Source organism: Apodemus sylvaticus, chromosome 18 (genome assembly GCF_947179515.1).
Source record: "Apodemus sylvaticus chromosome 18, mApoSyl1.1, whole genome shotgun sequence".
NCBI classification, from domain to species: Eukaryota; Metazoa; Chordata; class Mammalia; order Rodentia; family Muridae; genus Apodemus; species Apodemus sylvaticus.
Genome location: NC_067489.1, coordinates 58,980,289 through 59,004,709, shown reverse-complemented (window position 1 = coordinate 59,004,709; position 24,421 = coordinate 58,980,289). Strand labels below are relative to the sequence as shown.

Below are 24,421 nucleotides of genomic sequence, written 5' to 3'. Positions count from 1 at the left end.
TAAACTGAGGAATGTGTGATTTAAACAAAAGTATGATTGGTGAGGCACTAGCATTGAGAAGTTAAAGAAGGATTTTAATCAAAACTGAATGCAGGCCTCCGTGGTTTTATATTGCATCTAATTATAATATCTGGCAATGCATGTTATGTAAATAATACTATGTAGAATTAATTATTCAGAATTAATATATTCACCACTCTCACCTCGAATCCTGACCTAATGTCCATCAGAGGGGGAAAATAAATAGATTTTGGGAATATCCAGCCAGGGCTCTGATGCAAAACTTTGTCTTTACTGTAAAATTGGCAAAAATTCTCTGCTCCAGTCTGAGCCCTCCTCCTGTGCCTCACGAACTCAGAAGAGCTGTGGCCAGAAATGTTCATTGTCATCCATGATGGTGATGGTGATGAGTCTGTCTGCTGCAGTCTCTGGCTGGATGTCATTGGAGAATGGATGTCACATTCCTTGCATTCGTGGTGTTTACAAACAGGAGGAGCAAAGGAACTTAGGGTTCTAAGAGTGATGCTCAGTAGTTCTTTGTCTTGCAATGACCTCTGGATTACGCAGTCAAAAGTGAGAGAAAATGTATACGGAACATATTTATTCTTAAATCACACATGGTTTCCACCCCTGTGGATTAGAGGCTTCCTCCATCTTTATCAGTGTGAACAGGGGCAGATTCTCACTACCCAGGCCCCAGGGGATATGCTGGGATTTTCCAGTTTACACAAAAGTTCTCTCCCGGAAGTTTCTTTTTCTTAGCACTTATCTTGACCATGGGCATCAATCGACTCTCCAGAGAAGAGCATGCTGGGTAGGAAGAGTTGCGCATCTTTTTGCAAATCTCTTTATTACTGAAGACCTAGGGCAAGCTTTTGTGAGCCATCTTCTCACATTAAAACCACATTAACTAGCAAAATCTAATGTTCCTGATGCCAGGAAGTGAAGAAAAGCACTGGGAGGGAAACATGACCCCAGATATATATTTTTTAATTACATCGAAGGTCAAGGTTCTTCTGTGCTGGCATGCTGGGTGTCGCGAATGAATCAAAGGGCAGGCACCGATTCTGAACTCGTTTTAACTGGGAGCAGCTTGCCTAGCTTCTCCCCTTGGCAAATGGACCATGACAGTGTTTAACAGAAACTCTGGGTGGTACTGTTTCCTGAAGTATTAAACCTTTGAGAACCTTAGGGTGTGTTTACAGTGAGGAGGTTCTTAGAGTTTTTGAATTGGGGGTGTGGTGAGGAGAGGAGAAAAGAAGTTGGGGAGAATCTGATGGCTCATTTGTGTATAACCAAAGATTTGAGCACTATGGCATTGAAAGCCTGGTTGTGACTAAGGCTTTTTAGAAGCGTGTACCCTGGGTTTTCGTGCATAATTAGGATTTCCAAAAAGGGTTGTTGTAGCTTCATCTTTGGAGGAAAGGCAACAGGAAAAAGAAGTGGGGAAACCAGATGAGCCTTTTTTTTTTTTTTTTGAATGACAAACAGCGTATGAGTAATTTGCAGAGGGCATAGCCGATTTAGCTTTCTGGCATCTCTGTTTCTCTTTGCCTTCTTGTATCTGTGAAAACCAGTGAAAATGGAGACAGTGGTTTAAAATGGAATGTTTCATGATCACAGAATTCTGGTGTCAAATCCATTTAAGGGCTTAAATAAAACTGAGGTTCAAGCAGGAATCAAGTTAGACACTTGAGGGTTCGTTGTCAGTGTCTTGGCTTCCTGATCCTCCTGCCTGTGTTTCCTGCACCTTCTGCTCTGAACCCCAGGCTAGAGCACTGAAAAGGGGAGTGACAGCCCTGGAAAGGTTCTGTCAATCTATCTTGATATATATTAGTAGCCAAATCACTATACTATTCTGGGAGCCTTGGCAGCCCTCAGGCCATTTTGAGTCAGCAAGTGTTGTAATTCTTCCTCTTTTAAAATTTCTTTTCAAATAGCCTGTTGTGGCAGAAAATTAATGACAGCGGTCGGGGGACCTGGAGGCAGCCAGTCACTTTGTGTTCCCAGGCAGAAATCAGAAATAAATTATCCAGTCCTTCCTTGAGCAAGATTGGTTTTATGAAGAAAGTCAGAAGTCGTGTAGGTGGTTCTAGGAAGTCATCCCCTCATCCCCGATAGAAGGCCTGTGGTCTCTGGGACAGCCCCAGGACCACCCAGCTTCTTGCTGATGCAGGCCACACTCAAATTATCTTCAGACACATCTGTGACTCTCTTGCCCTTGTGAAGGCCGACAGGGTCAGGGGACAGTGCCTTTGACGAAAGCCACCAGGCGCACTGTCAGCCAGAGTGTGGGAGAGTCTTCATTCCATTGCTCGGAAGCCTGAGGGGCTACGAAAGGCTGAAGATGTGGGATGGGCTTTGAGGAAATGGGAACAAGAGCCCTGGGCAGTGGCTTCATGGAGCTAGTGGGTGGCTTTTACAAGTTCTAGTCCTTGTCTGGTCCTAAACACATGCAGTGGGAGCACATGCGCCAGACAGTCTACCAAACCACACAGACATCTGGAATTTCACGGGAGTGGCGAGGCTCAGCAGCGGTTGGGCTGCTTTGTAAAATACTCAAATTAAGTTCAGTAAGATCCCACGAAGTCCTTTGTTATTAAAAATCTTTGATGCCTTGCACAGATTAGGAATCAGAGCCCTTCTCTCTTTGTTGCTTTCAGTTCTCAAAAAAATACATTTTTTGGATAAAAGTGTGGCTGATTATCAAAGGCTCAGGAAGGGGGTTAGAATTTGTGATGTCTCTACATCCAATGGCACCTGATGACAAACCTTCAGCTTCTTTGCCTGTTTTATTCTTGTTCTTGCTTTGAGTTTATTGAACCTTCATCTTTGAAGATTAAATGCCTGAGGATAAAATCAAACAAACAAAAAACCCTTTGGCATTTTCTTTAGTGCGTGTGTGTGTGTGTGTGTGTGTATGTGTACATGTGCACAAGATCCAATGTGTGTATGTGAGCAGAATGTATGTGTGTATGTGTGGAATGTATGTGTGTATGTGTGTGGCATGTATGATGTATGTGTGTGGAATGTATGATGTATGTGTGTGGAATGTATGATGTATGTGTGTGGAATATATGATGTATGTGTGTGGAATATATGTGTGTATGTGTGGAATGTATGATGTATATGTGTGGAATATATGTGTGTATGTGTGGAATGTATGATGTATGTGTGTGGAATATATGATGTATGTGTGTAGAATGTATGTGTGTGGAATGTATGTGTGTATGTGTAGAATGTATGTGTGTATGTGTGGAATGTATGTGTGTATGTGTGGAATGTATGGTGTATGTGTGTGGAATATATGATGTATGTGTGTGGAATATATGTGTGTATGTGTGGAATGTATGATGTATGTATGTGGAATGTATGATGTATGTGTGTGGAATGTATGTGTGTGGAATGTATGTGTGTATGTGTAGAATGTATGTGTGTATGTGTGGAATGTATGATATATGTGTGTGGCATGTATGATGTATGTGTGTGGAATGTATGATGTATGTGTGTGGCATGTATGATGTATGTGTGTGGAATTATGATGTATGTGTGTGGCATGTATAATGTATGTGTGTGGAATATAGGATGTATGTGTGTGGCATGCACGACGTATGTGTGTGGAATGTAGGATGTATGTGTGTATGTGCAGGCTGGGGATGGATGTCTGGTCTCCTCTTGCTCTCCATCTTTAGTTGGGGTAAGGTCTCCAGCTGAGCCCAGAGCTCGTTTCTCCTGGCGACTTTGCTTCTTTCCTTGGGCATCCCCTGATCCTGTTTTTGGCATGCTGTGGTTACAGGGTGCCCAGCTTCAGCACGGGTTCTGGAGATGTGAACGCTAATGCTCATAATTGGCGCAGCACCGTGTTTATCCGTGAGCCACTTACTCCTACCTCGCCCCATTTTTGTCAGTGTTTAAAACTGAATCCGAAAGTGCCTTCTCGTGGAACCGTACCCGCTTGGTCTGCTCGTTCAGAGACCGTTTCCTTCAGCCAGCCGTCGGCTGCTTTGCTGACCTAACTGAACGAAACAAAGCAGATGCACAATCAATCTAAGCAAGAAAACTTTTGAGTAAAAGAATGGGGTTCTAGCTGCTCAGTGACTTGTGTTTTAAAAAAACAAAATACAGTTGGAGAGATGGCTTAGCACACAGGAGGTACACGGCCATATGTGCAGGCAAAACCACCCATACGTCCATGAAAATAAATCTCAGTATAACTAAAGATAACTGTGAACACTTGATCTTTCCAGCTTATGGGATTATAGGTATGCATTTCCACAACCAGTATGTTTTGTTTTTTGAAACAGGTCCTTGCTCTGTAGCAGAGAATGCCCTCAAATCTTCTTTGATCCTCCTGCCTCAGTTTCTGCCCCCTCCCCCATCATAAAGACATCACTCCTTTGCATCCAGTTTCAAGGGAGAAAACCCATCTTGTCATATTGAGTATTGAGTTGACAGCAGTGACGGAGGCAGAGCAGATTAACGGAAATCTATAAAAAATAACTTGAAGTGGCTTTTGTTTTAATGTTAGCTTTCTTGTTCTGATGAAATTTTTCCTCCCTCTCAAAATTGTCGGAAATTGGGCAACAGCTTCATAATCTGCAATCTTGTCTGGCTCATCTTACACAGAATTCATTTCTTTTTTTTTTTTTATTTTATTTTAATTATGTCCGGTGGGGAGGGACGGGGGGGGGGGGGGAGAGAAGGGGGCGGGTAAGGGGAGTTGAGGGGTTGGGGTTGCAGGTGTGTGCAGTGCCCTCAGAGGCCAGAAGAGGGCGGCTGGTCCCCTGGAACTGGTTGCAGGCATTGGGAGCATAAAAGGTCTGGGAACATAACCTTTAACCTGGTCCTCATCAAGAGCAGAGCTTACTCTCAGCTCAGAACCCTGAGCCATCCCGGCAACCCCTTCCATGGGGTTGAAATGAGCCGTTGTTATTACCAGTACTTGCTCTGAAAGAGTGAACCAGCCAGGCCCTTTCACTACGATGTCTTGCCATATCCCAGGTCCAACTGTGGCCAGGTTCCCATGAGAAACTGGGTGTATGTGTGCTTCTCTCCACCTGGGATGTGCCCCTTCTCTGAAGTTGTCGCTTTTCTCTCTGTGTGTCCTCAGGGATCCTCTGAAGCTTCAGCAGCTGCAGAACCAAGTGCGCCTGGAGCAGGAGGCGTGCGCCTGGCCCCCGGCTCCCCCGGGTGTCCCTTGCAACAGCAGCAGCAGCGGCAGCAGCGCACCCCCGTCGCCGCCCTTCCCTCCACCGCCACCAGCCTTTCCGGAGCTCGCGGCCTGTGCGTCGCCAGTGCCCTCGGAGCCCATGAGCGCGCTGGCCTCCCGCGCCACCGCCATGCAGTCGTCCGGCTCCTTCAACTACGCGCGCCCCAAGCAGTTCATCGCGGCGCAAAACCTGGGTCCCGCATCGGGGCTGCCCACGCCCACCTCCAGCCCCAGCTCCTCCAGCCTGCCATCGCCGCTGTCCCCCACGCCCAGGCCCTTCGGCCGCGCGCCCGGGCCGCCCTTCGTGGAACCCGAAGCCATGTGGGGCCCGTCCTCGCCTTCGCCACCACCGCCGCCACCGCCGGTCTTCAGCCCCTCCGCCGCCTACCCTGTGCCCGACGTGTTCCCGCTGCCACCGCCGCCGCCACCGCTGCCCAGCTCCACCTCGCACTGTGCCTCGCCCGCCCGCTTCGGCCCCGGCCAGACGCCCGCAGCCTTCCTCAGCGCCCTGCTGCCCTCTCAGCCACCGCCCGTCGCTGTCAACGCTCTGGGGCTGCCCAAAGGAGTCACCCCCGCGTGAGTGACACCTGCGCGCGCGTCTCTGTCTCCAGCTCACAGGGGCTGCCTGTTCTTGCACATAGCCTCCCTCCCGCCCCCATCACAGTGAGCCCACCCGCTAACCTACATACCCAGGAGTTCCTAGTGAAATCTGACATCCCTCCCTTTACCACCCCATCCTTCTGATGTCACACCAGCAGCCAAGTGGCACTCAGTTACTCAGTTACTCAGAAGAGCTGCTGTCTCTTCTGAAGGCAGCTGCTTAAAATTCTCATCAGCAAACTCTCCAAGGTGCTTTCCATAAAAGTGGCCTTTGCCGCCATTTATACAGCTTTTATACAGATCTCACTATTTCATTGGGTACCTTTTAAAGAGATATCCCTGTCCCACTAACATAACACCCCCAAACTAAGCCCTAGTTCAGCTCAGTGTTATACTAGATGGTTGTGGTTGAATATGTACTTGGTGTTTTAGAAAGACTAAACCTAATTAAGAAACAATTCTTTAACCATATCTAGCTAGAAGGAAAAACTGCATGACTACCTTAGTCACTTTTCTATAGCTGTGACAAAACACCATGACCAGTTTGTCAAAACAAAGAATGTGATCTGAGCCACAATTCCAGAGTGTTAGAGTCTATGCCTTGATCATGGATCAAGCAGGCAGGCAGGCAGGCAGGCGGGCAGGCGGGCGGGCGGGCAGGCAGGCAGGCAGGCAGGCGTGGTGCCGGAGCTCCTCTCTGACCCACAAGCATGAAGAAGCAGAGAGAAAAAGAGACTGGACCTGGTGTGGGCTTTTAAAACCTCAAGCCCCGCCCCCAGTGACACACCTCCTTCAACAAGGATACACCTCCTCATCCTTCCCAAACAGTCCCACAGCTCCTAAACTCAAACGGACAACCTTAAAATTCTTTAACATTGTTAAAGACGAGTTTTTTTTTGGTTTGTTTTTTTTTTTACAAAAGCGCAGTAAAAACCCTCTAAGCAGATGCCACGCGGTGCTGACACGGTTTGCTGGGACATAGTGAGTAAAAGGTTAAGCTGGCACGCCCTTCACAGCACATTCCAAAAACCAGGACGTGTGGGTTCGGGGTGGAGCTGTGCGGGCAGGGGACTTACTTAGTGTGCACGAGGCCCCAAGTGCAGCCCCCAACACTCCTGTAATCCCACCATTCAGGAATAGACAAAAAGAGAACACCAGCTTACGGTCCTCCTCCATTAAACAAACCTCTTCAGGCCAGCCCGGGAACCGTGAGACCCTCTCACGCCGAGTGGTGCTGATGAGAGAGAGGGCTTAGGTGAGGGCCTGAATTCTGCCCAGGAACCCACACAGTGAAAGAGATAACTGACTCCCGCAGGTTGTCCTCTGACCTCCATGCATGCATCTTAATATGCAGGCACGCCCCCGTAAATAAACAAACAAAAGGACAAAATAAAAAGTGTAAAGAGTACATGTTAGTAACGAGCAGGCTAGAACCTGTGTCTTTACTTTTCCTACTGAAATCTTACTGTAGAGTTCGCCAGATGCCCAGAGACAAAACAGGAGTGAAAAACAGAATTTATCTTTACTCCTAGTTTAAAGCTTCCCATGGTTGGAATATAGTTGTTACGATGAACACAACATCCGCTGTAGGGAACCTTAACCGGGGAGTGACTTGTTTTGTCTTAAACTTTCTAAATGTCGACTACATGAATTCCATGCTTGAAATCTGGATTTTTTTTCTCAAATTCCAACTGGAAATAGTAGAGTCAAAATGAGTACGTAAGTCAAAATGCAGATTCCTATAGTAATGCTATGATAATGGGCTTCTGTTGAAAGTTGAGTCACAGAGCTAGCTTGAGAAAAAATTTCTTTCCAGTTTTTTGGTTTGAGCATTTATTTTGCTGGTAGAAGATGGAGCATTATCTGTTACAAAGAGGCCTAGTACCACTCATATAGAACTTAATCAGAATCATTTTTCAAATACACTGTGTGGTCATGACCTTAATCATCCTGACAGACACAGTGGTCACTTCTGCGCTGGGCTTTGAAATTTTTCCAAGGATGCCCCTCTGAGGGCTTACATCCTGTAACAGGAGCGCCTGTTCATTATCACCGGCTGTATGTGTCGCAATTAGTCTTTAGAGCCAAAGTATAATTATTACCACAAAAGAGTCCAGACATTCCTCACATTTCTTTAAAAATGAATGGAGAAGCCACCCTGATTTGTGCCGGTGGAAACAGTACCAAGGAGTTGTCAAACTCCGTGCCGCCCAATAGTAGTGGCAAATTAGCACTCAGATCGGTGGCATCCCGGGACTGTGCTGTGTCTGCCCTCCTGCCTCAGAGGATTTTCCCCTCAATTGAAGAAGCCATCTTGGGGTTTGATGGACGAGTCTTTGGTAACACGGTTTTCTCTGACATGCTCTGGCCATTTTAGTCTCTAGCGGGTCTGTGTATGTCAGGGCCAAGTCTCGGGGTTGGATCAGGTCAGTGCCATTCCCTAGGACCAGACAGGCACAGGGGTTTCTGCTCATCCTCAGTATTGGACTCATTTCTCATAAGGCGTGTGGCATAGCCACAATGCTCCAGTGTCTTTGAGACAGAATCCCACTGTCTCTGACATCTGCCTCTTAACTCCTGGGATACATACAAGTAACACCAAACCCATTGCAACGAATCAGTCAATCCCCCCTCTTTCTCCCCCAACCCCACTCCTTCTTCCTCCCTGCCCCCATCTCTGTCCCTATGTCTCCTCTCTACCTACCCCCACCCCCCACTCCTGCCTCTGTCTCTGGCTGTTTTGAGGCAAGGTCTCATGCAGCCCACTCTGGCCTCAAACTCCCTATGCTGCTAAGGTTCCTCTCGAACTCCTGATCTTCCTGCCTGTCTCCCAATGTGCCACCATACTCAGTGTATGCTATCTCTCAGTTTCCCCTCTTATACAAGTAGAGCTTTGGCTGGAAATATTACCCCTTGTTTGTTAGAAATAAGAGCTTGTCCTTGAGACCTTTTGCGGAGATGTACTGAGAGCATTTATCCTGCAGTACCCAGCTCATCACAAACTTTCCAGTGCCCTCTGCTGCCCCTGGTTTATAGGATGCAGGCAGGGATGGCACGCGTAGTTCTGCCTGTAGTAGGTGAGGGGATTTCCTGGCCCCTGGAACAAGCTGGGCAAAGCAGGTTTGCTAGGCTGCCAGCCTAGAGTGCATTGCCTCCGCTAATCTTCCCGGAAGCCTGATCTCTGGGTTTCCAGATTGAAAAAAACAGTTACAGAAGCAACACAGCCTTCATGATCTTATAGAGATGTTTGATTGTGACAGATTCCAGTGTACAGTTAAATGTGAGACCTATGGAGAATTTTAACTTATTTTTCAATTCAAGCCGTCGGTTAAATGGTAACCAGTCGATAGAGAACCCAGCAGACACAAGGGGCATCAGACTTGGTAAACATCTCATTATTCCTGAGACAGATAGTTTGGCGCCTGGCCATTCCCCACTGAAGGAATTGGAATCATCCCCTGGGGTCCTGCTATCAGGCATTCACAGGAAGATGTACCCATCTCTTGGGCCTGTGTTTCCCAGTAGCTTCATGGGCAAAGGCCTCCAGGGGCTATAGAGGGAATTATTCTGTGAACATGTGTCTGATCAGGGAGAGCTCATTCAGTCTAAGTGCAGGATGACACTACACAAAGCATATGCAGTGAAGAGATGTGTGTACACCCTCCTGAGTTCACTCCTCTCAGAAAATAGTGGGAAGAGAAGTCAGACTTATCAAGTCCTTTAAATAAAAGCTGGTAGTACTCAGGGTTTTTGTGTGTGTGTGTGTGTGTGTGTGTGTGTGTGTGTGTGTGTGTGTGTGTGTGTGTTTGCTTTAGCCATTTTAGCCTAGCAGTAAAAAATAGAACTGATTATAACAATCTTTTACATATTCTTGAATGTATGGTGCCCTCGAATATAGAAAGGATCCCAGAATGACTGTTATTTCAATCCCTGAAATGGCTGTGGAACTGAGTCTCCCTCGGGCCACTCAAGTTCTCTAGAGGGAAGAGAAGGGACTAGAGTGGTCCAGTCCGCAAGGCAGGCTGGAACTCCAGCTGGTATGCTCTGCAGAGCTGTTTCTGCCCTGTCTGCAGGAACTGACCAGGAGGCCTGTGTCTAGGGTCCTGGAAGACCTGGAAGGTTTTACCTTTAGGCACTTCTATACACGCTCTAAATGCTTTTGCCCCAAACACAGGGGCACTCTTTAAAATGGCCAGGGTAAACTGCTCCATCAGCCTCTTTGCACAGTTAGACTCAGTATACACCCTGAAGTGGAACGGGAGACCCACTCCAAGTTGTTTACTGGTTCAAGTTGGCTTCTGGGCATGGAGTTTTGTGAAGAGATCTGGTTTGAGCACAGTTTACTTTGAATAAATATTTTTTTTTAATTGTATGACTCTGAAGGGAAAACACCCCTTTGTCAGCAGCTGCCTTACTTCCTAATGAGCCAGCTCTTCTTCTGTTGCCAAAGGCAGGTCCTCATGAGGGAGCACAGCCAACCCTACTACATTCAGCTGCAGCACGGTATTCAAAAGCTTTGCCCTGGAAACGGGACCACATCCCTCGAGCTATGTCTCCCTTCTCAGGTGCTCCATTCTGATTTCTAAGGCCGGCCTTGCCTGTTACTCTAAACCCCATCTGCAGTTTTTAATCTCCCTTTTCTAAGATATTTTCTGAATCATTCTTAGGAGTAGCTCTACCTACCACACACCATTTTTTTAAACGTTCCAAATTAAAATTATGTATGAGAGATGATGTCTTTGCTATCACTTCCCTGACAGTTCACAGTGGCTGTCTGCTGACATTCATTCTGACCATGGGGTCTAGGCACTGCCTACCCAGATCTCCATAGGTCTGCACGCAGGTGTTCTTTACACCCCATTAAGCCACCTGACCTCTCTAATAGCAGCCATCTGTCTAGATGCCTGACAGGATGTGGCGCTTACAACCCCGTGCAATAATGTCCTTCCCTTGGATCGTGTTCCTTCCCATCTTAGTCATCTCTGCTGTAGACTATGATTTTATAAGCAGTGTGACATTACTTCCATCGGCTCTGCACCCCTAGCACCTAGACAGAGTGGAGCCCTGAAAAGCCCGGCAGTGGGGATTATGTGCCCATTCTAGAAAACTTCTGGTCTCTTGGCCAGTCTCTGTGATTTACCTTCACCATGGACGTTTTGTGGTGACCTCTCTCCCTAGGCAAGGTATGCCCTCTCTCCAGTGGCACCCTCTTCTATGACCTACATTTTGTGAACACCTACATCTTACAGTCCACAGAAGAAGAAACCTAGACACATAGTCTTTGGATGACTAGCCCAACCCTTGAAGCTCTTAAGTGGTAAAAGAAAGGGTCTTACTTTTGAACCATTAACTCAGAGTCTCTTAGCATCTTTAATGGTTGGCACTTGTTCTAGTCCTAACGTCTTTAATGATTGACACTTGCCCACGAGCCTTTCTTCCTGTGAAGGTGTTAGGTAACGCTTGTGTTAGAGTCCTCTGAGGTCATTCAGCCACTGTCCTTTTCTGGTTCCCTTCTGCTTCAATGGCTCACAGAACATCATACGGTTTGCTCCTTAATCCATTCCCCCAACTTGATCCTCAGTCAGTGTTTGTGATGAACGATAGGCCTGCATGGGACTCTTTGCAGCCTTGAATAAGGCAGCAGCGAGGCTTTGTAAGCCAAAGCTGCCTTTCTTCATTTTTATACATGAAATGTCTAATGTGCAGGATTTCATGATGTCACCAAGGAATGTAATTACTTACCTTACAAAACAAATGTTTTGTTTTGGTTTTTTTCCCCCTAGAAGTAAAAGAACTTGCACTGGTGGATTAACCTACCACTATGCGTTGCCAAATGCTCAGTAAATGTTTGTAGAGTTGGCTACACTGATCTTTCAACTGGTTGACTTTTACTAGAGTAAGAGTGTTCAAAACTGAGACAGTGCAAGCTCCAATTTTTACAGCTTTGTTTACAGCTTCAATTCTGTAAACAAAGAAAAATGTCTTAAGACTAGGAGGAAACAAGAAATGATGTCCATTTCCTTCTGCTGCTGTTTGTCTTGCTTGGTTTTTTGGGTTTTCTTGAGACAGGGCCTGGATATATAGCTTAGACTATTGTGGAATAGGTGACCCTCCTGCCTCTGCCTTCTAAGTACTTGGACTTCAAGCATAAGATGCCCACTCCATAATACTGTTAAATTGTTGACATTATGGAATTGACTTGTTAAAAATAATGGAGAATTGGAAAGGGTTTTTTTGGGGGGGAGGGTAATCTTATCTTTTACTATTGAAATGATAAATACTTGTGAGGCAGAGACCACAGCAAGACTGATGACTTCTCTGTGAAATATTCCAGAGCAGTTATCCTAAGTCATGTACACTTCTTTTCCAAGTCCCAGGACCCACTCTCTAGAGTGTAAGATGGTTCTTACCTGCCCCAGACAATTGCAACAGTCTGTGAACACCAGCTCTCCGTTTCTGTCATTGAGATGGTCTCTTCTGTTCTTGGCAATCACCCTCTTATCCCTTTGGTCCTGAGCTGTGCCGAGAGCACAGCTCGTAGCATAGTAGGCCTGCACCACACAGGCTCCTTCTGTCATCAGACGCTGCTCATCCGTGGTAGTATGACTAGGCTCTGCTGTGCGGGCTACATAACAGCAGGACACCATACGCATGCACAGTTCATGTACAAGCGTTTGGCTGTCCACAGACTTGTCTTGACTTCAGAAGCTGACTGTCCTGTTTCTCAGGCTGTGGCAAAAGCAGCACAAAGCTCTCTGCCCAAATTGTGTAATATTTACTTGTCCTGAGCTTGGCTAGGTAACATACGGAGTCACTTGTGACAGAAACATCCAGGTGTATGCAGCGGTGAGCCCAAGCAGCCACGGTGGGGGAAAACCATTTAAGAATACAAACCATCAGCACGATCGACACAAAGTGCATTAGCAGCGGGGTAATCTTAGGTCTGGTTTTCCCCAAGGGGACATTAAGGTGAAGGCGAATGGCATAACTGGAAAAAAGCCTGTGTCAGAACCCAGAAGACTATGAGTAAGCTTGTTAAATGACTGCATGGGACTGACTGACTGACAACTGAATTCTACATCGTAATTCATATGACTCTGTTGGTGTCATAAGCAAGTTCGTTTCCTGTTTTCTGCCTCTTCCTTAAATCTCAAGATCACTTCCCAGTGAGGAGAACAAGAGTTAAAGAAGTCATGGTTTTTGTGGTTCTTTAATGTTTAAGTCTAGTGTGCAGGGGCAAATTTGACTGAACTAGATGGACCTGGAAACATGGGCTTTTCTTAGCTAGGCTATTTACCTCTCCAAATATCAGGAGACTTGGCTATAAGCAGATGAGATACACAGGACTTGCTGACTTACAGACAAGGCTGGGATGAGAGTATAGAAAAGGGATGTTTCTCCCTTTATGTCTGCTTTTAGAGATGGGGTACAGGAGCTCCTCCTCCCACCTCAGTCCACACCTCAGTCCACACCTCAGTCCACACCTCAGTCCACACCTCTCAGTAGTGGCCCAGGACTGTCGCCTGCATTAAAAAACTCAGATTGTCTTAGAACTAGCATTGGAGCAGGAGATCACCTCTCTAAACCCCTGCATTGGGGTAGGAGGTTATCTTAGTTAGGGTTTTACTGCTGTAAACAGACACCATGACCAAGGCAAGTCTTACAAAGGACAGCATTTAATGGGGGCTGATTTACAGGTTCAGAGGTTGAGTCCGTTTTCATTGAGGTGGGAGCATGGCAGCATCCAGGCAGGCATGGTGCAGGAGGAGCTGAGAGTTCTGTATCTTCATCTGAAGGCTGCTAGCGGAAGACTGGCTTCCAGACAGCTAGGATGAGGGTATTAAAGCCCAGGCCCACAGTGACACGCCTGCTCCAACAAGGCTACACTGCCTAATAGTGCCACTCCCTGGGCCAAGCATATACAAACCACGACAGAGGTTGACTCTCTAAGCATTCAGGATAAACACCTACCAGAATCAGGAACGTTCAAGAAGGATTCAGAGAGGTGTGGATCATAGGAAGGATGACTGCTGGGAAGACTAGGTGCACAGTCCCCAGGAGAGGCGACATCACTGGCCACCAGCACAGGGTGTGGAGCAGTTACAAGGGCCTTGCAAGGTTAAAAAGATCAATAACAAATCAAAAGTTGGAAAACCCGCTACTTCTTACCATAGGCAACAATGCTGTCAGGTGGGTGATGCTTTGACACCTTTACAGTAAACTTTCTATTGTTATTTAGAAATACCCTGCTGAACGAGATATATAATTTATGTGTATTAGAAATAAGCCCAAACATCCATGTCTTGTGCCTCTGAAGTCCTTCAGCAGCTGCGTATGCTCACTCTCCCCCAAGCTAACCACTACCCTGAACTTCTGAGTTGAAATATTCTCCTCTTTACGGTTTCCCACATGTCTGTGTTTCCCAGAGTCTGTCCACCCACCCTTCACATGTATCAGAACCACCCAGAGAAGTTATTAAATACGGACTGCTGGGCTCCAGCCCAAAGTTGCTGCTGCTCCTGAATCAGGTTTGGAATGATGTTGCTGATCGGCCACTAACAACTCCTCTGGGTCATTGTGACCCCTTGCTCCATACACTCAGAGAACACCAGATTTTAGCTTTTGCCCCTTTATAAGTAGTAGTACTATATATGCATTCTCCTGTGACATTTTTTTTTGTAAACCTCAAAATTGAATAGGGTAATGATGGGCCATTCATTTTCAGTTTACATGGTTTTTCCTCTCTCATTGATTTCCACCCACTGAGGTAATCAGGGAAGAGGCAGAGAACTAGGAAGCAGTTTGTGTAAGACACCAGCAGGAGCCCACACCTATCCAACACGCAGCACTGGTGCCCCCTGGTGCACAGTGCTGGAATTGCTGTGGCCCTTGGAAAGAAGAGTCTTGCAGATGTGTTACCTAATGCAGAAGTCCAGATTTAAGGCTTACTGAGGCCTGTCATAGCCCTCTTGTGTAAATCCAAAAGTCTTATAACACGGGCTTACGCTCGTCAAACAGGACTCATGTAGACGGGAAGTGATGGAACAAGTGGAACGTGGGATGACTATCCCCAAGGTGAAATCCAGTCTCTGAAACCCTTCCAAATGTACACTGTTTTAAGCTTTCATGTGATACTGGAAAGGGGGAATCTCCTGTGATGAGTCGTGGTCAAAAGGCAGGCTCACTAAGAATTCTACGTAGAATGCCTCTTATATTAGGCATATAAAATACATAAGATACAATGAAGGATTTTCACCATTTTTAGACAGTATTGTATGGCCTGAGCTGGCTTTGAACTTGCTACGTAGCCGACAGTGACTTTGAACTCCTAGCTCTCTGGCCTCCACCTCCTGGGGCTGGGATAGTGGGAATTACACACCCAGTCTTTTGCCTTTGCTGAGTATAGAGCCCGGGTTTTCTGTGTGCTAGGCAGGCACTCGGCCGGCTAAGCTACGTTCCTAGATCTTGATCCCGAGTGTCTCTGGCAAGTGATGCTGCTCTGTGTTGCTTACAGTGAGGCTTGGCATCTTGTCATTGGATACACGGAATTATGAAGGGCCAGAAAATTTTAAAAATCATGAGAGAAATGTATCCCTTTTGAAGCCCTCTTAGTATTCACACGTTGCATTCATTTTTATTTATTTCTGTGTATGTGTTTTAGTCAAGCTACTTGATCTTGCCCAAGATCAAGGCAGAGTCTGTTTAGGCCTCCTAGGAAGACACATCATGTTTTCATTTCGCATCACTACTCCCTAGGCCTCTCCTGCCCGTGGCGTTTACCTGGCCACACTGAGTATGCCCCCCAGGTATCTGAACCTTCTCCAAGACTGGGTTCCAGGTTAGTGTTTCCTGGACCCCTGAAAGCATCTTCTTTTCTTATGAGTGGCTGGAGATGCTTTAAAAAGATGCACTGTGAGCACCCTGTGCTCTCTCCTCGTTGAACTTGAATGCTGAGTTGGTCTTGTGTATATGCCCAGCAGTGAACTAACTGTACTTACGCTTTTGTTGTGCAGGGGATTTCCAAAGAAGGCCAGCAGAACTGCTAGAATAGCCTCCGATGAGGAGATTCAAGGCACAAAGGATGCTGTCATTCAAGACCTGGAACGGAAACTTCGCTTCAAGGAGGACCTTCTGAACAATGGCCAACCGGTACTGATAGAACAGGGGCTTAGACTTGGAAGCCCAGCTCCCGCTAGCCAGATCCCGTCTGGTTCGCTCAGGCTGACATTCATAAGACTTGTACACCACACTCTGCCACTATCTCTGAATCTCAGCATCCCTCTTAGTGAATAGGAGAGAAATGGAAGTATTGGTGGCAGCAACTAGGGCTGACACCACAACAAATGATACACACTGCTATAAAGAGAGTCCATCTTGGCTAGGTGACTCCTTGGGAAAAAATAGGAAGGTGCTCTGGGATAGCTGATACCCAGAAACAGTGAACTGGAATGAAAGGCTTCCACCCAGAATAGCCTGTGCTAGAAAAGCCACTGCTGTGGTTGAGACCCACCCTCCCTGACTGAGTACACGCTGCTGCCACACCTCGCAGTAATGCCTGCCCCACCATCTTGTTCCAAGTCTTAAAGCAATACTACCACAGTTGACAACAGAACCTACTTATGCCTTAAGGCCGTAGGTTATTGACTATGACCATCAGTCTGATGGGAAACAGATGTTTCATCCACTACTTAAATTTTCCATAGCTGAGTCTGCTTGCTTAATCATTTTGTATCATCCCAGAGTTTTTAAAGGGCTGGGAAAGGCTAGCACATTAAGTAGCCTGAACATAGGAGAGGAGTCTTTTCTGGCTTTATCATGAAATACCAGAAAAAATAAGCTTGCATAAAAACCGTCTCAAATGCCTTTTCAGAAACAGAAAATGCTCTAACGTTTCTGGGATTTTTGATCGTGAAGTGATAAAAATGTGGATGAGTCCTGCTTAACTGGCAACTGGGAAAATAGAGGAGTATTAGACGCTGATTTTAGTGATTAAGGGCTCCTAACCTAAGAAAGATGAGGCTTCTAGTGAGCTTCACGATGCTTATTTCACTGGGCCCTGAAGCTCTGCAGAAAGGGGAAGTATGTGACCCCACCTCTAACCAGTGACTGCACGCACTCTGGAAACTTTCCCTGACTCTGTCAGCAAAAGCTGTTGGAAGATTAAAACAGATGCTTATGGGAAATTTTTTTTTTTTTAGCCAGGTGAGGGCATCTCTCCAACTCCTCTCCAACCCAACCTTTTTTTAAAAAAGTATTCCTTATAGATAAGGAATTTCTCTTGGATTAAAAAATAAAACTTCTATAAGGTACAATTCAACCATATTATTGGTTTGTATATATTTCATAGCTCATATATCTATATATTATCTATAGTTATCTGTTTAGCAATAAGTAAACCTTCATAGTAACCTTCATTTGATAGTTTACAACAAGAAAACCAAAGTTCCTTTTTTTAAGAAAGGGATTCTCGAATGAGTCGTTCATACCATTTAAGAATATTCTATGACAAGAGCTTGTATTTCCACATATCACACTGATATCAAAACTAAACTGTGAGGTGAGATTGGCTTCTGGGGGAAGCAGGGGCATCTTGCTGAAGGAGTAGGTACCCAGTTGCTATTTCTGCCTATGCAGGACAGGTGTCCACTGATGGTGATAAAATTCTCCACCAGAAGGTAAGGAAGACTTTGTCAGAGGGCAGTGATGAAAGCAATCAGAGCCCATTTGGAAACTGAACTCCCTTGTCTTAACACACTTGATAAAATCACTTTGCATTGCAGTGCTGGACCAGATCACTCCCTGAAGCATTTTGGACACCCTCTTCTTGTCCCCTGCCATTTCTTTAGCAAATGAAATAATTTCAACCTTAGGGCTATTTGGCATTTGGTCTGTTTCACTTCCCAGTTTCAGCTGGGACAAAAACCAAGAATTACTGGAAACCGTAAATTCATCCAACATATTTTTCGGATTAGAGAATGTTGAACAGTGTTTGTGTTGACATTCAGAAGTTTTGAAGGGTCATCTGAAATAATGCTTGTACGTTTATATTTTTCAGATTCTACCCTACTAATTATTCCTTATTTCTAACCGATCCCTTGTTGAAAAGGGCCCCTAAAGGGATTTGTGAACTCTCAAAGTTCCTCGCAGATCCATAATTCTGAGGCACATAGGACCAACAGTCAAGTACAAGCATTATATTAATAGACAACAAACCTGTTGTCGTGTGGTCCCGCAGCATTACCAGCCAACTGCTAGAGGCAGCAGCCGTACGCGCCTCCTCCCCATGGGCAATCACTGCGCATGTGCGAGCTGAGGATGCTGGATGCTGGCTCTGCACAGACTTGACCTTACTCCAGCCTTGTGTAGCCATTCTTTGCGGGTTGTGTTTGCTTCACGTTGCTCACACTGCACAGCGGCCGAGGCAGTGTGCTCCCGTTGATGGAGCGTAGTCTGTGGGTCACGTGTGGCGGGGACTGACTGGTAGGATTGGGTTCGCTCGCTCGCAGCCCCTGCTTTCCCTCTCAAGGCTCCACTTGCTGCCCTTTTAAGAAGGACACAGCTTTCCTATGTGGTCTTAGCCTAAGATCACTCACATGGATCAGGGAGCAGCTGCCAGGATGCCTTATCTCATCTCCCAGTCTTGGATTTAGACCACATGAAGCAGGGGAGAAAAGCTTAACTGTACAAAGCCAGGAAAAGAAGCAGACTCTTTCGGATAGAGCTAGGAAGCAGAAGAGAGAGACACTAGTCACAGAAAAATGCCCAGCCCTATTTTATATTTTTATTCCCTTCCCACGAGCAGTGCATGATTGCGATTTCCCCCTAAGGTTGTATTTCTGTGACTTATTTCGTGCAGAGGCTAACCTATGAGGAAAGAATGGCTCGCCGCCTGCTCGGGGCCGACAGCGCAAACGTCTTCAACATCCAGGAGCCAGAAGAAGCAGCAGCCAATCAGGTACCGCATTGCTCCTCACACGCTGAGACATAACCACGGCTCCACCCACCCTCCCTCACTCTTTATGGGCTCTGTTCTTGGGATCAATTGTGTGACGAGTCTCAGGCAAGTCATAGAAAAGCAAGATTGCTGTCCTGTCAACCTCGTAAGTGTTACCTACTGGACTGGACAGTTACATACGTCACTGCTGAGTGATTGATTAGGAGAGCCTCTCAGTGAACGAATTGATATTATTGATACTGATCTGGTATCAATCGGTGTGTTTTCCTTTCCGGTATCTTCGTGTTTCTCAAACTGTCCTCTATGCTCTAATGCAAAATGGTTTGCAAAGGTTTCACCCTTTCTCATTGAAGTAAGCTAATCAATCAATGCCCCCATAATGTTCTCAACGTCAGCCAAAACTAGAAAGGGGGAACCTCTGCCCTCTTTTACATAAGTGATCATAAATCACGAACCGACAGAGATCGAAGGAGCCATCTTACACCCCTAAGACCAAAAAAGGTCACGTGTGGATCTGCTCTAGAGTTCCATTTCTCCCAATTGGAATTGGTTGATGTAGGTCTCACGAGAAAACCAAATTGAACAGAAGAGGCCCACCAAAGCTTTAAAGCAAGCCTGAAGGTTCACGGGAAGTCTTCGCCCTTCTCCCGACCTTGAGTCTGGCCTCCTCCAGTCTGGAAAGGTCACTGTGCTCAGGCCATGTTTGTCACTACACACATTCCTTCAAAGTAACCTTGAAACCCTGCTGCATATTCCAGCCTGTCTCATGTCTTGTTTTCTGCCGTTACAGGACGCTGGGGCTCCTCGGGCTTCTGTAGGGGGTCCTCTGGATGGTCAAAAGGTTAAGCTCTACCCTTCTCCTGTCCACTCTCACACTGTGCCGACTATCTGTGCTTTCTTTTTGTGTCTGTGTGTCTGTCTCTCCTGCTGTGTGCTAATTATAAATACTGTGGATGGTGTCAGTATTTCACGTGATATCACATGAACCTATCTCTTCCCATTTATCTACAAAGTTGACTTTAGTTTTAGTGTGAGTACAATAAACAGAAAGTCATGAGAGGATTTTCATTTATTAGACACCAATCTGGGAAGGAGTGATCCATTTGATAGCAATTAAATGAAACACAAAAGTTTGTAGTGTATGGTTTTCATAATTTTATTCAGACCAATAGGCTGTTTTGGGGTTCAATAACTTTTTAAAGACAAAAGGCATAATTAAAATGGTCTCTTAAGCAAGCAGGGCAGGGCACACTGTAATCCCAGCATCCACAAAGCTGAGGCAGCTATATGGCGGGGCTCAAAACGGAACAGCACAGACGTCTCCTACTTACTCTGACCCCAGGAATAGGTGATGATGGGCTGTCTCGTGTTCATGGTAATTTGCAGGCAGGAAGCGGCAGGCCCCACCCTAAATACTGACTTGTAACAATAGAGCCTTGGCGTTGCCTCTGTGTGTGCATAAAGTGTACTATCAATCTTGCTCTTGCTTAAGAGATGGGTTGCTGATTTGGGGGGGAGCCCCTATGTAACACGTGTATCGTGTAAAGTAAAAGTAGAAAAATGTGGTGCTGACTTCCCCTTGATCATTTGAGAAAATTCTTTGTGCCATTAAAATTGCTCGCCCATGCACCAATAGCCTTCTGGAGGGGCGTGGCACCCACGTGTTTTTTACCCTCTAGAAGAGACCACAATGTCTTCTTCCTAGGAGTGTAGAGTAAATAGCCTTCCCTTCTTATTTTTAACAGTTCCTCTCTACCCCTTTCAAGAAAAGTAGTGGGTGTTTGCTTGTTTATTTATTTGTGTGTTTGTTTGTTTTATTTGGGGAATAGGACTTTAAGGTGATTTTAAATATCACGCAAACTTAACTTCAGATGTTTTCTGTTATCCTATGAAATTATATTGAGCCCAGATCATGATTCACTGAAAAATAAGGCAACTCGTGCCCACCCTCCTGTGTTTTGTTAGTGAGGGAGGTACATCGTCTCAGGAGATGCTGATGCGGACCCTCTGTGTCTGGCCTAGGAATACAAAGTCTCCAGCTGTGAGCAGAGGCTGATCAGTGAGATTGAGTACAGGCTGGAGCGCTCCCCTGTGGACGAGTCGGGAGATGAGGTGCAGGACGCCGACGTGCCTGTGGAAAACGCAGCCGCTCCCTTCTTTGAGATGAAACTGAAGCATTACAAGATCTTTGAGGGAATGCCGGTGACGTTCACGTGTCGAGTGGCTGGGAATCCACAGCCAAAGGTAAGCAAAAACCATCACTCTTTAAGCACTGCTGTACGGGAAAAAGCAAAAGAGGAGGAAGAAATATTCTGGTTGCACGTTTGCTTCATTAGAAATAATCAAATCACTAAAAATGTATGACTAGGAGAGATCGTGCCTCATATAATTTAATTTTAGAGCCAAAAGTTAATCTAATTTTGGTGATTACTGCATAATACAGTTTTCATAACTTGGATCTGACTTTTAAAAAAAAAGATGGAGTTAGAAAGCCAGCTGTGGTGGCTCACACCCTTAATCTCAGCACTCGGGAGCAAAGGCAGACAGATTTCTATGAGTTCAAGACCAGCCTCATCTACATAGTGAATTCCAAGACAGCCAGGAGTACATAGTGAAGCCTGCTTCAGGCGGAAAGGGGGCAGTTAGAAAAACTATTGCAGGGCTGGAGAGATGGCTCAGCGGTGAAGAGCACTGACTGTTCTTCCGAAGGTCCTGAATTCAAATCCCAGCAACCACATGGTGGCTCATAACCATCTGTAATGAGATCTGACGCTCTCTTCTGGAGTGTCTGAGGACAGTATACTAACACATAATAAATAAATAAATCTTGAAAGAAAGAAAGAAAGAAAGAAAGAAAGAAAGAAAGAAAGAAAGAAAGAAAGAAGGAAAAACTATTGCAGTCTAACATCAGGACTAGATATACCCAGTCTTCTAATGGGAGGAAAGGGATGGGAGGTTTTTCATTAATATTTAGGTGAACAGACTCAGCAATGAGTTCTGCTCCTGCCCATCTCTCCCTGGGTTCTTCCCCTTCCAGATGGTTCTGTCTCCTAGCTAGACACCCTTCTGCTTCAATATTACATCTGGCCCACGACCTTATAAAACTTGGAACTTTAGAAAAAGGTTTTCTGTTTTCTGGGGAGACGCTTGACAGAGCACGCGAATGGTGGTCAGAGGGCGGCCCACGGGGGCCACTTCTCTCCTGCCACGCGGGTTCTAAAGATGGAAAGCACCCTCTCCCCAGCCTAACAGCAGAGCTTTTAAATGGCGTTTTCAGATTCAAATGCTTTGATAGAGTTGGATTAGAACGTCAGTTTGTGCTCTCGAATTTCGCGTGTGTTTATTTTAAAGAAGAAATTATTTTAAAACATAAGGGATTAAAGTAGGTTTCTGTCGGGAATCAGCTCACACACACACACATGCACACACACACTTGGTCACAAGAAGAAAATGACAATGGGAAACCACGTGGCTTTGAAAGGGGTGCTATCCAGAGTCCCGGAGGCTGTGTGTGCAGCCACAGACAAGCCTGTCCCTTAACACTGCTTTCGTCCCATGGTGTGACCAGCCCTTCCTGTGGCTGTGTAGTTCACGAGAAATAATGAGTTTTCACACATCTGTGCACAGGTGGTGTGTTACAGATGAAGGAAGGGAAGATGCTTTCATAAAAGCAATAGGCTGGTGAGTGTTTTATTTGTAGCTGGGCATGTCGGCACATACCTTTAATCCCAGCATTTGGGAAACAGAGGCAGGTGGACCACTGTGAAATCAAGGCCTGGTCTACATAGCAAGTTCAGGGCAAGCCAGAGCTACATAGCGCAACCTAGTCTCAAAAATGTTTTCCTTCATTTGATCAAGAATTATTTTTACCTAATTATTTTTAACATGGTTTTCTGCCAGTCCAACTTACACAGTTAAAAATTATTATGCCTTTCAATTACACTGTATTCTTTTTACAGTGTCGGGAAGAGTTGTTATTCTAAACATGGATTATGTGCATTTTGGTCCAGAATTACAAAAGCTGTATCTTGTGTATCTTGCCTCCCGCTCTGGAACCCAAAGTCACCAGAAACAGTTTGGAATCTTTTTTGTTTTATAAAGCAAGCTTTTCACCTTTTCTTACAAGCAGTACATCTTAATTGCCAACACATTTGAAAGAAAGAAAAATGCATATAATGCCACTTCATAGAGCTAATCACTGCCAAGTTTGTATATAGTTAAATAAATATACACATACTGCTTCATGTAAACGATATGAATGTGAATGACGGTTTCAAAGAGCAAAATGATAGAGCCTTCGTGCACATATTTATTCGACAAAAAAATAGGGTACACCAGGCTGGAGAGATAGCTCAGCAGCAATGAGCACGTACTGCTCTTTTCGGGGACCTGGGTTTGCCTTCCAGCACCCACATCAGGTGACTCACGGCCAACTCCAGCTCCAGGGACCTGATGCTTGATGCTCGCGCGCACGCGCGCGCGCGCACACACACACACACACACACACACGGACACACATATGGACACACACGCACACAGCACACACAACTTTTAAAAACTAAACTGAAGTTGAATTTGCCACTACCTGCTCTTGGAGCTCACAATTCAGTCTCCTGCAGAGATGTTTGGTTTGCCGTTTTTTGTTTTTTGTTTCACAGTGCCCCCTGCAGACTGGGCACTGTTATGCATCGAACCTGGAAGAGCACATGCTCAGTTGGCCTCCTTGTTTCCTTCCACAGATCTATTGGTTTAAAGATGGGAAGCAAATTTCTCCGAAGAGCGATCACTACACCATTCAGAGAGACCTCGATGGGACTTGCTCTCTCCACACCACAGCCTCCACCCTAGATGATGATGGGAACTACACCATCATGGCTGCCAACCCTCAGGTGAAAACACATGGAGGCTGGGCTCTGGTGGTGGGCAGGGCTTCCAGCCTTTGATTGCGCACAGGAACTGCTTAATTGAAGGGCAAAGTTATGCTTTTTTTAACCTATAAAACTGTTTTACACATCTTTCCATCTTTCTCTCTCCTCTCTCTCTCTCTCTCTCTCTCTCTCTGATAGAAACTTTCATTGTTTTGCAAGCATGTAGTCCATCAAGAATTCCTATAGGAACAATCCTGGCACACACATGCATTTCTTCCGCAAATGCTTTCAAGGGTCTCTTATGTGATCTCCTCTTATTGGGGTTTTGGAGTTGCAGTGGAGGGCAGACAGCATTTAGAGATAGAAAATAATCTGTAGAAGAATAAACTGTAAAATCTCAATAGAGTTAAGTGCAAGAAGATAAAGTAGGAGAACAAGATACAGACCAAGCGGGGGCAATAAATACAAACCACTTAAAAAGAAATGTATGTAAAATGTCAGTGGAAATCTGGGCCCAGAATTTAAGTCATCAGTAGACTTCCCCCGCAGATGGCGCCTATGCACAGATTTGGAATTTGTTTGTATCACAGTGGTTTTCTTATTGATCATAGATTTAGGGTCAGAAAAGCAGTGTCTTTTTGGATTTAATAACCAGCCAGGCATCCCACGCCTACTCAACCTGTAGGTTGTTTCTCATTGGGTATCATGCAGCACTGTGCTGGCAACAGGAGACACACCCATAAACACACACACACACACACAACACGAATAGGAGGTTATTTTGTACCT

General features: G+C 45.7%; 1 protein-coding gene across 1 annotated transcript in view; it reads left to right on the top strand.

The window, feature by feature from the left end:
- Positions 1-5,215: 5,215 nt before the first annotated feature.
- Positions 5,216-24,421, top strand: part of Palld (palladin, cytoskeletal associated protein) — a 39,117-nt gene continuing 19,911 nt past the window's right edge. Inside the window, exons 1-5 of the mRNA XM_052162913.1 lie at positions 5,216-5,785; positions 15,823-15,958; positions 18,666-18,764; positions 20,787-21,008; positions 23,504-23,653. Of these exons, the coding sequence (XP_052018873.1) occupies positions 5,310-5,785; positions 15,823-15,958; positions 18,666-18,764; positions 20,787-21,008; positions 23,504-23,653 (1,083 nt within the window). The 5' untranslated portion in view covers positions 5,216-5,309. The remainder of the gene's footprint in view (positions 5,786-15,822; positions 15,959-18,665; positions 18,765-20,786; positions 21,009-23,503; positions 23,654-24,421) is intronic.